This window comes from Balaenoptera ricei, chromosome 17 (genome assembly GCF_028023285.1).
Source record: "Balaenoptera ricei isolate mBalRic1 chromosome 17, mBalRic1.hap2, whole genome shotgun sequence".
Lineage (NCBI taxonomy): Eukaryota > Metazoa > Chordata > Mammalia > Artiodactyla > Balaenopteridae > Balaenoptera > Balaenoptera ricei.
The window spans coordinates 33,706,845-33,720,941 of NC_082655.1; the positions used below are offsets into that span (position 1 = coordinate 33,706,845).

At 41.5% G+C, this 14,097-nt stretch overlaps 1 protein-coding gene across 1 annotated transcript in view; it reads left to right on the forward strand.

The window, feature by feature from the left end:
- The first annotated feature begins 9 nt into the window (after positions 1–9).
- Positions 10–14,097, forward strand: part of SLC25A32 (solute carrier family 25 member 32) — a 56,750-nt gene continuing 42,662 nt past the window's right edge. The window contains exon 1 of the mRNA XM_059901953.1: positions 10–466. Within this exon, the coding sequence (XP_059757936.1) occupies positions 313–466 (154 nt within the window). The 5' untranslated portion in view covers positions 10–312. The remainder of the gene's footprint in view (positions 467–14,097) is intronic.

The window sequence follows — 14,097 nt, forward strand, 5'->3', positions numbered from 1 at the left end:
AGGTTGGCCGAGGGCGGTGTTTCAGTGGTGTTCTCCCATCCACGCCCTTCGGCCTAAGCCAGCCGCCGAGGTGGGCGAGGCGGGGCGGGGACTTGGCGGAGGCGCCCCGCCCCCTTCTCACTCTCCTCCGGGTAGGCGTGGCGTGCGGCAGCACCGTTCTCTTGTACTCCTGGCCCCTGGGTCTCTCGGCTTCAACCCCCGCCCAGGCGTCTGACTCCACGCTGCGGTTTCTGCTCCAGCGTGGCGACCGTCGCCACGGTGGCGGCCACTGCATCTCGTCCCACTTCCACGGCATCACCGGGCCCTGAGCCCATGACGGGCCAGGGCCAGTCGGCATCCGGGTCGTCGGCGTGGAGCACAGTATTCCGCCACGTCCGGTACGAGAATCTGGTGGCGGGCGTGAGCGGCGGGGTCCTTTCCAACCTTGCGCTGCACCCGCTGGATCTCGTGAAGATCCGCTTCGCCGGTAAGAAACCGCTCAGACCCTGGGCTTCTCCTTGCTGTCACCCCGAACTGAGTGATAAAAGACGCAGACGGAGGCATTGGCCTCTCCTGCCTCTTCCATAAGGCAGGTGAGGCGAGCGTTGAAGAAGCTGCTGTTTGTCCGGGCTCACCTGGGGCCAGATTTGAGGCAGGGGAGTTTGGTAAAGTGGTCTGGCCGCCGTCGTCCCCTTTCCCCAATACTGAGGGATGAGGAACATGGATATAAAAGTCTGAGAAAAGTTCTCATTGGTATAGAACGTGGGACTCAAAGCCTGATTTATAAAATAAGAAAGGGTTTATCACATTTTAGGGCTTAACCCTCACAGGTGTAGGTCATTCACCCTTGGAGGTACAGGTTTCCCCCGCTGTTCGAAAGTTCGCTTTACAGCACCTCGCTTTTAGGAAAGGCTTACATTAGTACCTGTTTTCCGCTAACCCAAAAATCCGAAAGAAATCCGAAGTGGATTTTCGCCATTACAAAAAAAAGACGAAAAACGAAAATAGCATTCAGCGTCTGTTTTGCAGCAAGCCCTTGTAGAGGCAGCATGCACCGCCAGCAGCGCGAGTGGCACCACCAGCTCCTTTCCTGGGAACTGCACTCAGCATCTCAGCGTCAAGCCGCCATAACTTTGAACTGTGTCTGTGAGCATCTGTGCTTTATCTGGATTTATTTTGTGCATCCATTAGCAAGGTGTGTGTTAAGGTAATTGCTTCTTCGCTTTATGCAATTTTGGCTTATTAAAGCTTTCATGCTTTACTTTCGCATAGCCAGGGAAACCTGTACTTTGAAAGTTCAGGATAGTCACGTGTTTGACCTCAGGGCTGAGAGGGAAATGCAAGTGCTTGGAGTAGGGAGTAATCCTTAGCAGATGGTTAGGAATGAGGTTGGGATAGAATTCTCTTGAAAGTTTGTTTTTGGTGTTTACAGTGTGGTACAATGTCCTGTGAAGGAATAAGTAGCTAGAATTCAAATAGTATTGTTTTTTATTTAGCTTTATTGAATTAAGTTCATTGAGTTAAGTGAATTAAGTATATTGAAATTAACAAAGTACTTCAACAGATAAACTCAACATTAAATTCTGGAAAAGATAGCTTCAAAGAAGGTCTTTGATAACTTTATTTGGAAAGTATTTTCTGTCATTTCAGTTCTCTTATTACTGTTACTAAAAGTGGGGTCCAGCTGCTCGGCATTCAAAAGCCAATAAAGAGGCAAAGTTGGTGGAAGGGAAAGTTTGCTTTATTTCAGAGGCAGGCATCTGGGGGCGGGAGGGCGGCCTCGTGTCCAAAGGCTGATTCCCAGCCCCCCTTCCCGGACAGTCAGTGGGTAAGACCTTTTATAGGCGGAGGGAGGGGGCTACATGTAGAAACAACACAGGCAGCTCTGACAGTCATCTTGAAATTGGTCATGCAGCATAATCTTGATTGTTTTAAGTACAGTTAGTCTTCAGTTCCAGGGTCGGTTTGTTCCCATTTCTTTGAGGCCAGTTCGTGGAATTGTGGAAGCTTATGTCATGGCTAATCTGGTCATCATGTAGTTAACTTCTTCCAACTGGTGAGCATTTCAGTATCTACAAAACAGTTCAAAGGATATGGCTCAGAATATTATCTACAGCCCTTGAAGAGGAACTAAAGGTCCTTGACTTTGCTTAATGAGTAAATTATTATTATTTGGTCCTGTTTGACCGTTTTCCTTTGCTTCCGTATTTTCTCACTTCTCTAATTAAACTTATTCTTTGACCAAAGTTTTTCTACAGGCAAAAGGCAGGCGGAGGATGTGGGGGGAAAGGACCATAGGGTCCTGCTCTATTTCATGACTACAAGTTAGTTTCTACCATGAGAATTAGATCAGAAGTGGATTATCTTAAAGAGTTAGGTAATTGTATTCTGTTCACCTGGTGTATATTGGTCTTTTAACATTTGTAGACTGCTGTATGGGATACAGAAGCACCTAAAGTTCTTGCCCTCAGGAAACTTGCATTCTAATGGTGGGTTTGAGACTTAGTCAAATAAAAAGTAATTGTAGACAACATAAAATTAAGGGCAAAATGGAATAAATCCAAATACCAAAACATGAGTAGAGATAGACTGTTAAGAAAAGTGTAGGGGCTTCCCTGGTGGCGCAGTGGTTGAGAGTCTGCCTGCCAATGCAAGGGACACGGGTTCGAGCCCTGCTCTGGGAGGATCCCACATGCCGCGGAGCAACTGGGCCCGTGAGCCACAACTACTGAGCCTGTGCCTCTGGAGCCTGTGCTCCGCAGCAAGAGAGGCCCGCACACCGTGATGAGGAGTGGCCCCAGCTTGCCACAACTAGAGAAAGCGCTCGCACAGAAACGAAGACCCAACACAACCAAAAATAAATAAATAAAATTAAAAAGGAAAAGAATTAAAAAAAAAAAAGTGTAGATTGGTGATGACCACGGATATATATCTGCATCTGTAAATGTTCCATTAGATCTTGAGGTTCCCCAGAGAAGGACTAAAATTTTGACAGCTGGAGAGGAGGCAAGAAGCCATTGAAAATCGGTGAAAATTATGGAGTGTTCTCCCTAGAAGAAAACCCACAGAGGCATATAATTTCCATAGTTTACCATGCACACACAAATAATAATTATGACAACAGGGAACATTCATTGAGCATTTACTTGCAGCAAGAGCAATGAACTAAGAACCTTACTTGCATTATATCATTTACTACTCTGAACAGCCCTGTGAGTTTATTATCCCCGTTATACAGGTGAGAATAATCGAAGCTGACTAACTTGCCCAAGTCACAAGTTTGTAAAGATAGATCTGGAACTTGAATCCAGGCAGTCTAACTCAAGTACCCTCTGGCACTTAACGACTTACCCCAGTACCTTTAGGAGTTCCTGGTATACTGTGGCTTGAACATGAAGGCAGGAATTCTGGACTTGGCTGCAGGTGCAGACCTATATGACTTGGTATTTCTCTTCTGCAGCATTTTATGTAAGAGCAGAAGAGGTGATGGTTGAGATGATCATTGAGGAATAGTGTGGTTGGCCTGATGAGTTTAAGACAGTGCTGTGAAGCAAACTGTGCCTGAGAAAAGGGAATTCTTGGTACCTGAGAATATTGGTAGTCTTTATGAAATGGAGAGACTATTGGGAGACCAGTAGGGCTGAAGTGATTGAGATAGGATTGGGGGACAAAATTAAAGATCTAGGAGTTGAAAAAGAACTTTGTAATAACAAGCCCATAGTGTGGCTGTGAAATGGTGATAAGAAAGAAGAAAACTTAGGAAGATGAATAACTGAAATCAAAATAGTTGCCTGGCCACCAGCATTAGTACTAGAGTTTCTATGCTTTCATAAAATTAAGCCCTTATAATAAAATTATAATACCTAGTGATGGGGGTGTTAGTCTTGACCATTAAACCAAACCTGCAATATTTCAGTGAGTTCAGGTACAGATTGGAACTCAGAGGTGTCCAGAGTAGTCAAAGGATTAGAAGTCATTTCATACGAGAAATGACTGGAGGAACTAGTTTAACTTAGGGAGTGGGAGGGACTTAAGGTATTTAGAGAACTGCCATGTGGGAAAGGGAGCTGCCTTATTGCAGGTGATCTGAAGGGCAGACAGAGGTTGGGTGGAAATTACAGGCAAGCAGATTTTGGCCTGGCAAAGTGGTGGTGCTCAGAAGTGAAACTGGCAATGACTGGCAGTGGTTCAGCAGTTGGATGACAGAGGTTAGAAAATATTCTTGTGTTGGGTGGAAAGGTCACTTGAGGTGATTATTGAGGCCCCTTATAACTTCAAGACTTAAAGTATTCAAGGTGACACTTTAAGTCATCGAGAATGATGAGAGGGAGCCCCAACAAAGAATGTGAATGAGGTATAAAGATAGTAATATTCTAAAATAGCCTGAAATCCTAATCTGTAGGTTAATCAAGGAACCAAATGTAGAGCCCGTAACAAGAATAACATACAGTCAAGTTTTGTATGTATATGGTATTGCAAGACCCAGTAGCATAAATAAAGTAATACATACTGAATGTTTGCTATGTGCCAGGCATGCTTTTTTTTTTAATTAATTAATTAATTTATTTTTGGCTGTGTTGGGTCTTCGTTTCTGTGCGAGGGCTTTCTCTAGCTGTGGCAGGCGGGGGCCACTCTTCATCGCGGTGCGCGGGCCTCTCACTATCGCGGCCTCTCCTGTTGCGGAGCACAGGCTCCAGACGCGCAGGCTCAGTAATTGTGGCTCACGGGCCTAGCCGCTCCGCGGCATGTGGGATCTTCCCAGACCAGGGCTCGAACCCGTGTCCCCTGCATTGGCAGGCAGACTCTCAACCGCTGCGCCACCAGGGAAGCCCGCCAGGCATGCTTTTAAGAGCTTCATATGTATTAACTCACTTAATTCTCTGTAACTTTTAAAGTTAGGTTCTGTTATTTTTCCCATTTTGTGGATGAGAAAACTCAGGCACAGAGTAATCTAGTAACTTACTCAGGGTCACACAGTAAGTGTTGGAATTGGGGTTCAAACCCAGGAAGTCTGGTTTTTCATAGCATATGCTGTTAGACTGAAACCATAAGTGGGTAGTTTGGTATAACTAAAGGGTAAAATGCTAAAGGTTGAAATGAAAATTATTCCAGAAAGTTAAGCTTCTGGATTGACACATCTTTTATGCCATGTAAAAATGGAAGCCAGGTCTGGATGTTAGGAATGAGATCAGGACTAGAGATGTAGAAACCATAGCGCAGGGATAGAAATTGAAGCTACTTAATGATTGAGAGACTACCCCTGTTGAGTGGACAGACTGCCTAAAAATCAGCATTTAAAGGATGGGCAGAAGAGAAGGAGGCTGCAAAGGAAATTTAGTGGCCAAAGAAGTAAGAGGAAAATCAGGAGAGAGTGAAACTAGCCCAAAGAAGTGTGTTTCAGGAGGTAAACGATGTCAGGTGCTGCTCAAGGGTTAAATAGAGAGGAATCCCAAAGTGCACTTGGAGGTCTTTAACCTGCAGTAGCAGGTGGAGGCCCAAACCAGCTTGCAGTGGATTGAGAAGCAATGGAGGTGAGAAAGTCCATGCTGAGATTGTAGTTATCTCTTCCAGAAGCTTAACTGACAGGGAAGCACTGGTATCTGAGAGGAGACACTCAGGAGATACTTTAGTGTTTACGTTTTGATGGGAAAAAACTAAAAGTGAGAAAGAGATTGGAGATGGAGACAGGAAGATAATGAGTGAGATTTCTAAGGGATTTTAAGCAGAATCTAGAGCAGTCTCTTTCAAACTTTTTTGGCCACAACCCTCAGTAAGAAATAAATTTTATCTTTGCTATCTGGTGCGAGCACGCATGTACACATATTACTGAAACAAGTTTCTTATAGTAATAGTTATCCTTACTACTTGTGATGTCATTTATATTGTCTTCTATTACAGTCTGTTGTTGGTGCGGTTTTTTTGTTTTGTTTTGGGGTTTTTTTTTGTTTTGTTTTAATGATCTCCTCAATCAATTTCTTGACCCATCTGCAGGTTTCAAAATGCTGACATAGAGTACAGGTAGAGGGGATTGGTTTTATTAAGAGGGACCAAGTCTTCAGTGTGACAGAGGAAAGGAGGGGTAAAACTAATACCCAACAAATGAAACAGGTTGTAATAGGGTAGTAAAAATTAGTGTCCCCTGTCTTGGCTCCCTCCTGCACAGCAAACTTTTCTATCTTCCAATTGTGTCTGTTGACATCTTTTAGTACTATTGTAGGCCATTGTAACAGTTATGCAGGAGGTATTTAGATGTACCTACTAAATCTTTGGTGGCAAGTGTTTTTAAGACAATTATGAGGCCATTTAGGCCAAAAATATTCACTGTACAGTAAGTCCCCTACATACAAACCTTCAAGTCGTGAACTTTCAAAGGTGCGAACATGTGTTCGATGTCCAATCATGTAAGTTCACGTGTCTGGCATACATTGTCACGTGCGTGCATCCTCTACAAGTGGTTTTGCTTTTGTGTACTTTACAGTACTGTGTAGAGTACAGTAGTACAGTATCTTTATTTCAAGCCCATGATGTCCAGAAGCAGGTGTAAAAGCAGTGGTGACGTAGCTGGTACTGCTAAGAAGCACCAAGTAATAACGATGGAAACAAAAGTGAATAATCAAGAGAGTGGAGCGAGGCAAAAAGATGGTAGACATCGCTCGTTCTTATAACATGAATTGTTCAACCATTGGCATGATTCTAAAGAACAAGAGCAAGATCACGGAACTTGTGAAGTCTGCTGTGCCGATGATGTTGACAATAATATCAAAGAAGCGTCGAAAAGTGATGGAGGAGATGGAGAAACTTCTCAGTGTGTAGATGCAGGATCAGCATCAGCGTCGAGTCCCGCTCAGCTTAATGCTGATTCAAGAGAAAACTAAAAGCCTTTATAAAGACTTGAAGAAGAAACACAGCAGAGAATCAGAGGGTGCATCTCTTCATGCCAACCATGGCTGGGTTCATCGGTTCAAGGCTAGAGCTAACCTTCACAACGTAAAAGTAAGTGGTGAGGCAGCGAGTGCAGATACGGTAGCTCCCTGGGAATTTCCTGAAACACTTTGAGAAATTATTGAAGGCATGTGTTTACCCGAGCAGGTTTTTAATGTGGATGAGACAAGACTGTACTGGAAGAGGATGCCAGACTGACGTTACATCAGTAAGGAGGAAAAGTTGATGCCAGGCTATAAGGCACCAAAGGATAGGATAACTCTGGTGGCAATGCTTCCGGTGATATGAAGCTGAAGCCTCTCTTAGTTTATCATTCAGAGAACCCAAGACCCTTAAAAACATAGCCAAGGCCTTCTCTTGTGTGGAAGAATAACCCCAAAGCCTGGGTTACACAGGCCATTTTCCAGGACTGGTTTTTCCACCACTTTATCCCAGAGGTAGAGAAATACTGCTTGGAGAAGGATCTCCCATTCAACATTCTTTTGCTGCTTGACAGTGCTCCGGGCCACCCTCCATTCATGGACAACTTTCATCCCAAAGTCAAAGTAGTGCATCTGCCGCCGCATAGTACATCTCTCATCCAACCTGTGGACCAGGGAGTTATAGCGACTTTCAAAAAATATTTTTTACATCACACTTTTCGTTAGGCAGTAAAGGCGAGTGATGAATCGGGAACAACCTTGCAACAATTTTGGAAGGACTATAACATCTACAAGGCCATTAAAAACATTGACTTTTCTTGGCATGAGGTTACGGCTGTCACCATGAATGGGGTTTGGAAGAACCTTGCCTGCAGTTTGTTGACGATTTTCATGGGTTTGAAAAGGTGGATGGAATCCAAAGAGCAACTTAGTGACCCTCAGCGAAAAGCTGGAGCTAGATCTGCAAGAGGACGACTTCACTGAACTCCTTGCTGTGTAAAACGAGGAGCTTACTAATAAAGACCTGATGGAATGGGAGGCCCAGAGAAAGGACGAAGAGACGAGGAAGAAAGAGTAACTGAAGAACCGAAGAGATTCAAGATGCAGGAAATGGCAAGGGGGTTTTCTTTTCTTTATTTGAGGAGGCACTGTTCGTTTGTGAGGCACAGGACCTGAATGTAGAACAGTACACAAAGGTTGCAGCAGGTGTTCAGAATGCAATCCAGTGCTACCATGTCATCTATGACAAGCAAAAAAGAGCTACTACCCAGGCATCACTGGATCGTTTTTTCAAGAGGGTAGATAGAATTGAATCCAGCAAGGAACCAGAACCTGTGCCATCAACGTCAGGCGTGAATGAAATTACAGCTTGCCCTCCATCTCCTGTTGCTGAGGATCCTTCAGCTCTACCATCTCCCACCTCCTCTCCCTCCTCCAGTCAGTAACTCTTCTTGCCTGTTCACTCGATGCCAGCCCCTGTAGGCCAGCTATTGTACTGTACTACTGTACTTTTCAAGGTACTGTAAGATTAAAAATGTTTTCTTTATTTTTTGTGTTTGTTTTTTATGTATCGTTTGTGTGAAAAGTATTATAAACCTATTACAGTACAGTACTGTATAGCCAATTGTGTTAGTTGGGTACCTAGGCTAACTGTGTTGGACTTATGAACAAATTGGACTTACGAATGCACTCTCAGAATGGACCTTGTTCGTATGTAGGGGATTTACTGTATTTTATTTACATAGTGATTTTAATTCTACATTAGAGAGGCCCTAATTCAGATCCTCTTCATCTCAGTAACTTTGCAGTGGCCTCTTATTTTCTTGCTTCCAGGTTTTCCACCTTCAAATTCATTCCCCCCAGGGTGCCTGGGTCTCCTTTCTAAACACATATTTGGTTATCTTAGGCACACTTGAACCCAAGTTTGAGAAATACGGGACTTTGAGATCATAGGCAGACTCTCTTTTGTGATTTTCAAGAACCTTTGCAATTAAGGCTCTTAGTCTGCTAGGGCTACCATAACAAAATACCACAGAGTGGCTTAAACAACAGTAAATGATTTTCTCATAGTTCTGGGGGCTGGAAGTTCAAGATCAAGGGACCAGCAGGGTTAGTTTCTGGGTGAGGCCGTTCTCCTTGGCTTACAAATGACTTCCTTCTGGCTGTGTCCTCACATGACCTTTTCTCTGTGCATATGCACTCCTAGTGTGTCTTCCTCTTTATAAGGACCCACCAGTCCTATTGAATTAGGGCCCGACCCTTATGACCCCATTTAATCTTAATTATCTCCTTAAAGGCCCTATCTCCAAATACAGTTACATTGGGGGTTTGGGCTTCAATATATGAACTGGAGGAAGGACACAATTCAGTCCTTGAACAGGCCCTTACCCTTCTTTAGAGGCTGATTTCCTACCAACCTTTCCCTCTAATAGCTGTTTACTTCAGCTGTACCATGCCCCCAGTATTCTCCCCAGCAGTGCCAGGTGCTGTGATACTTCATGTATTTGTACCAGCTGTTCCACTTGTCTAGAGATAAACTTTCTCTCCTTTTCCCAAAGACAAGTTTCTAATCAATCTTCAGTGCTCTACCCAGTATCTGCTCTCCCACTTTCCCTGTCACCCTCCTACATCCCCCCAGTTCCTCCATACACAAGTGTTGATCGTGTTTCCTCTATATTCCTATAGCACTTCATAGGTTTACCATGGTGCTCATAACTTTGTAATGAGATTGCTTGTCCATTTTGCTTTGCAGATTGTATCTTCCTCAGGGTCAGGGTTTGTGTCCTACTTAGGTTTATATTCCTTCTTTGCCTGGCAGTGATAGTCAATAAATCATTTTCTTAATTTTTTTAAATAAATAATTATCTGTGAACAAGCAGACATCTTTCAAAATTAAAGATTTGATCCTAACTATATGCTAAAGTAGATAAGATTATAGTGTTAAGGAAGTATAGGGTACAGAATGTTGTTGCCTATTACTGAGATACTTCATACTCTACACTTCTAGGATTGATTTTTTTTTTTTTTTTTTTTTTTTCGCTGTGTCAGGTCTTAGTTGCGACACGCCTGATATTCGTTGTGGGTTCTTTTGTTGTAGCACACGGGCATAGTTGCCCCGCAGCATGTGGGATCTTAGTTCCCCAACCAGGGATCAAACCCGTGTCCCCTCATTGGAAGGCAGATTCTTTACCACTGGACCACCAGGGACGTCCCTAGGATTGACTTCTTAAAACAAAGAAATCATTGGTTCATATCTGTGAAAAGCAAAGATGGTGTTTTGTGATTTGTATTTTTTTGTTTGCTTTTTTGTTTTTTTTAAACCTCAAGAGAGAACTTGTGTTGTGAGCTTATTATTGAAAGGAAAATTTACTTAGAAGACATTTATACAGGAGAATGAGAGCCATAAAATCCAAGGGAAGCATCAGAAAAATTATAAAGAACACAGCAAAACATTTCTTGAGAACCAGTAACTCTGCTACTTGCTTTTAAACTTATCTTCTATAAACCTCACGACAGCCTGCAGGTAGGTAATATTTATCCCCACTTAAAGAGGACGCTAAAGCTCAGGAAGAAAAGACCAAGTAGCTAATTAGGGAAGTTAGATATCAAACCCAGGTCTTCTAACAAAGCCTAGTGTACTTTAATCTCATTTCATGGTGTAACATTGTCAGGTTAATGATGAAAGAAATTGACTTTTCCCCCTTTGCCTGGCATTGGTAAACAGTCAGTGGTTCTTTGCCAGGCTGCAGTATGCACAGTAAAGTAGTGGCAAGGGGACAGTGAACTGGGCATGCCTGAGTATGACTAGTGGACTGTAATTTGTATAAATTTTCTGGGGGGGCAGTTGCTATGTGTATTTGTAACAAATTTATACTCTTTGACCCCTTCTAATTCCCATTCTAAGGATATAAGAAAAAAAAATTGTTGAACAGAATTTTCTTTAGAGACCTTTTAATAATAGCAAAGAGAAAAAAACAATTCACATGTCAACTAGAGGACTGTTTGTACAAATGATGGGATATCTGTGAGAGGCAAAACCATCATGTCATTGTTGAAATCTTTTTTTTTTTTTTGAGTCTTCTGGAAATCTTATTTTACGATATACCAATTTTATAAAAACATAATTAAGATTATAAATTTGGCATTCTCTTTCATGCCATTTCCCTGTAGGAAACAAAAGGCACATTCAAAATAGTATAGCTCTGGGGCATGGGGGTGCCTAAAAGGATTGTTTACAAAGATGTAAGCAGATCATAGGAAAACCGTAAGGAATAATGTAGTATTTGGGGCTAGAAACAGTTTGGGCTGCTGTCACCTGAAGGGCCAAAGGACAGGGAGAAAGAGTCATTGCGAGAGGGCCAACTTGAGAGGAGCTGTGACCTTCAGTAGAGGAATGCAACCTGCCCAAGGCAACCCCTGCAAGAATAAATAGCTGCATCTGCTCTCTTCCATCTCTTTGATCTGCCAGGGCTCCCCACTAACCCAACTCAGCTAGAGGCTAGAAGGCAAGATCAGGCTTCTGGAGCAGAACATGGTTGAGAGGGGTGGACCCTGAATCTGGAAAGGAAACAGAAGAATATTCAGGCTATATTAATTGAACACACATATATTGAGAGCCTGCAATGTATCAAGCACTATGTTAGGAGTAGGCATATTGCAATGAGGAAGTAGTAGTCTCTGCCCTCACAGAGCATCTTGCTACTGAGAAGCCAGGATAATTGAACAAAAAAACTAATAATTGCATTGAAGAGTGTTTTATTATGGTAGGGAAAGTATGGTATGCCATGGGAACAGAGAAACTTGACCCCATCTAGAGGGTAGGAAAGGATCCCCAAAGGAAATGATTGTTAAACTGAGACCTGAAAGAGGAATCAAAGTTAACTGTGTGAAGGAATAGGTAAGAAGAGAATGTTCATGGCAGACAGAGTAGCCTGTGCCGAAGTGTTAAGGTCAGAGACTGTATAAGAGCTGAAAGTTGTTGAACATTCTAGCAATTTTCATCAAATATTTTGAAGTGTAAACTTCAATGAGCCAGGCGCTATGCAGTAAGTTCCATAAGGCAGCATCACTGAATGCAGGGAGAGAATAAAGAGGAGACCGGGGCTTGTTGCAGAAGAGTGATGGAGGGTCTTAAGTACTATGTTAAGGAATATATTCTTTATTGTTTGGGGTGTAGAATAGTGTTAAGTAGATAAATGACTTATTGAAATGCATGTTTCTAGAAAGGTTACCTAACCTACAGTGCAATTAATGGGGGCGGGGCAGCAAAACTGGATATAAGAAGGCTAATTTAAATTCTGTTGCTAGTTGAGAAATGGTGTCCTGAAGTAGGGTGATGGCAGTGTGAACCGAGAGATGTGAATGGGTCCAGGAGAGACTTGTGATACAGAATCAACAGGACATCTTAATTGGTAAGAGGTTGTAAAAGGAGGAGTGTTCATGGATGGTCCCCAGGTTTCTGTCTTGAGCATCTGTGTAGATGGTAGTTCTGTTTATTGACCAATACGGATCAGCAGAATAAGAGCAGCTGCAATAGGTATAGGGAATACTAGTTCAATTTTGCATATGTTCAAACTGCAACTTCTCTTAGTTGCATTTATCTATGTAGATCTGAAGATAAGCAAAAAGGTCTGGTCTAGGGATAGAGAACTGGCATTTATATTCACAGACAAAAGAAAGGGAGGAAATATACCACAATAAAGGTAGTCATCTTGGAGTGGTGGCATTGTGGGTGATTTTATTTTCTTTATTCCTTCTATATTTTGTAAATGTTCTACAGCGTACACGTTTTGCTTTTCAAAAAGCCATTTTTAATGATTGTATGCTGGTTTAATATTTATTACATGAAAAAAGTTTTAAGATTACTCTATTTCAGTTGCAGATATAAAGCATCTGAAAATGTTCTTGGGTGAAGGATAATAGAAATAAAAACTTTAAAAATTTCCCTAGGGCTGCTGTTTTATTTTATTACAAAAGGTATATGTCATCTTTGTTTACTTTTTACATCATGAAATTTGTATTGTTGAATTCTCTTTATCATTCTCCCCCTACAACCACTCACAGCCAGTCTCGTTCCCTGCAGATAGCTACTATTAACCATATGCAGTGTTTCAATCTATTACTTTCATAGCTCTCAATTTTTCTAAATATTCAGAGTAGTCCACAGTATACATATATCATAATTTATTTAAACATTTCCCTATTGGTGGATGTTGAAATTACTGTCACTTTTGCTGTTGCAGAAGACGCTTCAGTGAACATTGTTCTATGTGTATCTTTTTAGATTTGGGGCTATATTTCTATAAGATATATTTTTAGAAATGGAACTGCTAAGTCAAAAAATAATTTGCATTTGAATTTTTATTAGTGTTAAACTGCTCTCAGAAAGGCCATGAAAGTGTCTATTTCCAAACACCCGCACCAACACTGGGAATTAACAAACCTTAAAATTGTTTTCCGTCTGGAGGGCAAAAAAAAAAAAAAAAGCTACCTTGTCTAATTTGTATTTTATTGGTGAGGTTGAAAACTTTTTCAGTGCTTCTTTTTTTTTTATTGAATAGTTGATGTACAATATTACATGTTACAGTGTACAGTATAGGGATTCACAATTTTTAGAGGTTATACTCCATTTATACTTACAAAATATTTGTTTTATTCCCCATGTTGTACAATATATTTTTTTAATATTAATATTTCTTTTACAAATTTTTTTATTTTATATTAGAGTATAGTTGATTTACAACGTTGTGTTAGTTTCAGGTGTACAGCAAAGCGATTCATTATACATATACATATATCTATTCTTTTTCCATATACATTATTACAGAGTATTGAGTAGAGTTCCCTGTGCTATACAGTAGGTCCTTGTTGATTATTTTATATATAATAGTGTGTATATGTTAATCCCAACCTCCTAATTTATCCCTTGGCCCCCACCTTTCCTCTGTGGTAACCATAAGTTTGTTTTCTAAATCTCTGAGTCTATTTCTGTTTTGTAAATAAGTTCATTGGTATCATTTTTTAGATTCCACATATAAGCGATATCATATGATATTTGTCTGTCTGACTTCACTTAGTATGATAGGTCCATCCACATTGCTGCAAATGGTATTATTTCATTCTTTTTTATGGCTGAGTAGTATTCCATTTGTGTGTGTGTGTGTGTGTGTATACCACATCTTCTTTATCCATTCATCTGTCAGTGGACATTTAGGTTGTTTCCATGTCTTGGCTATTGTAAATAGTGCTGCAGTGA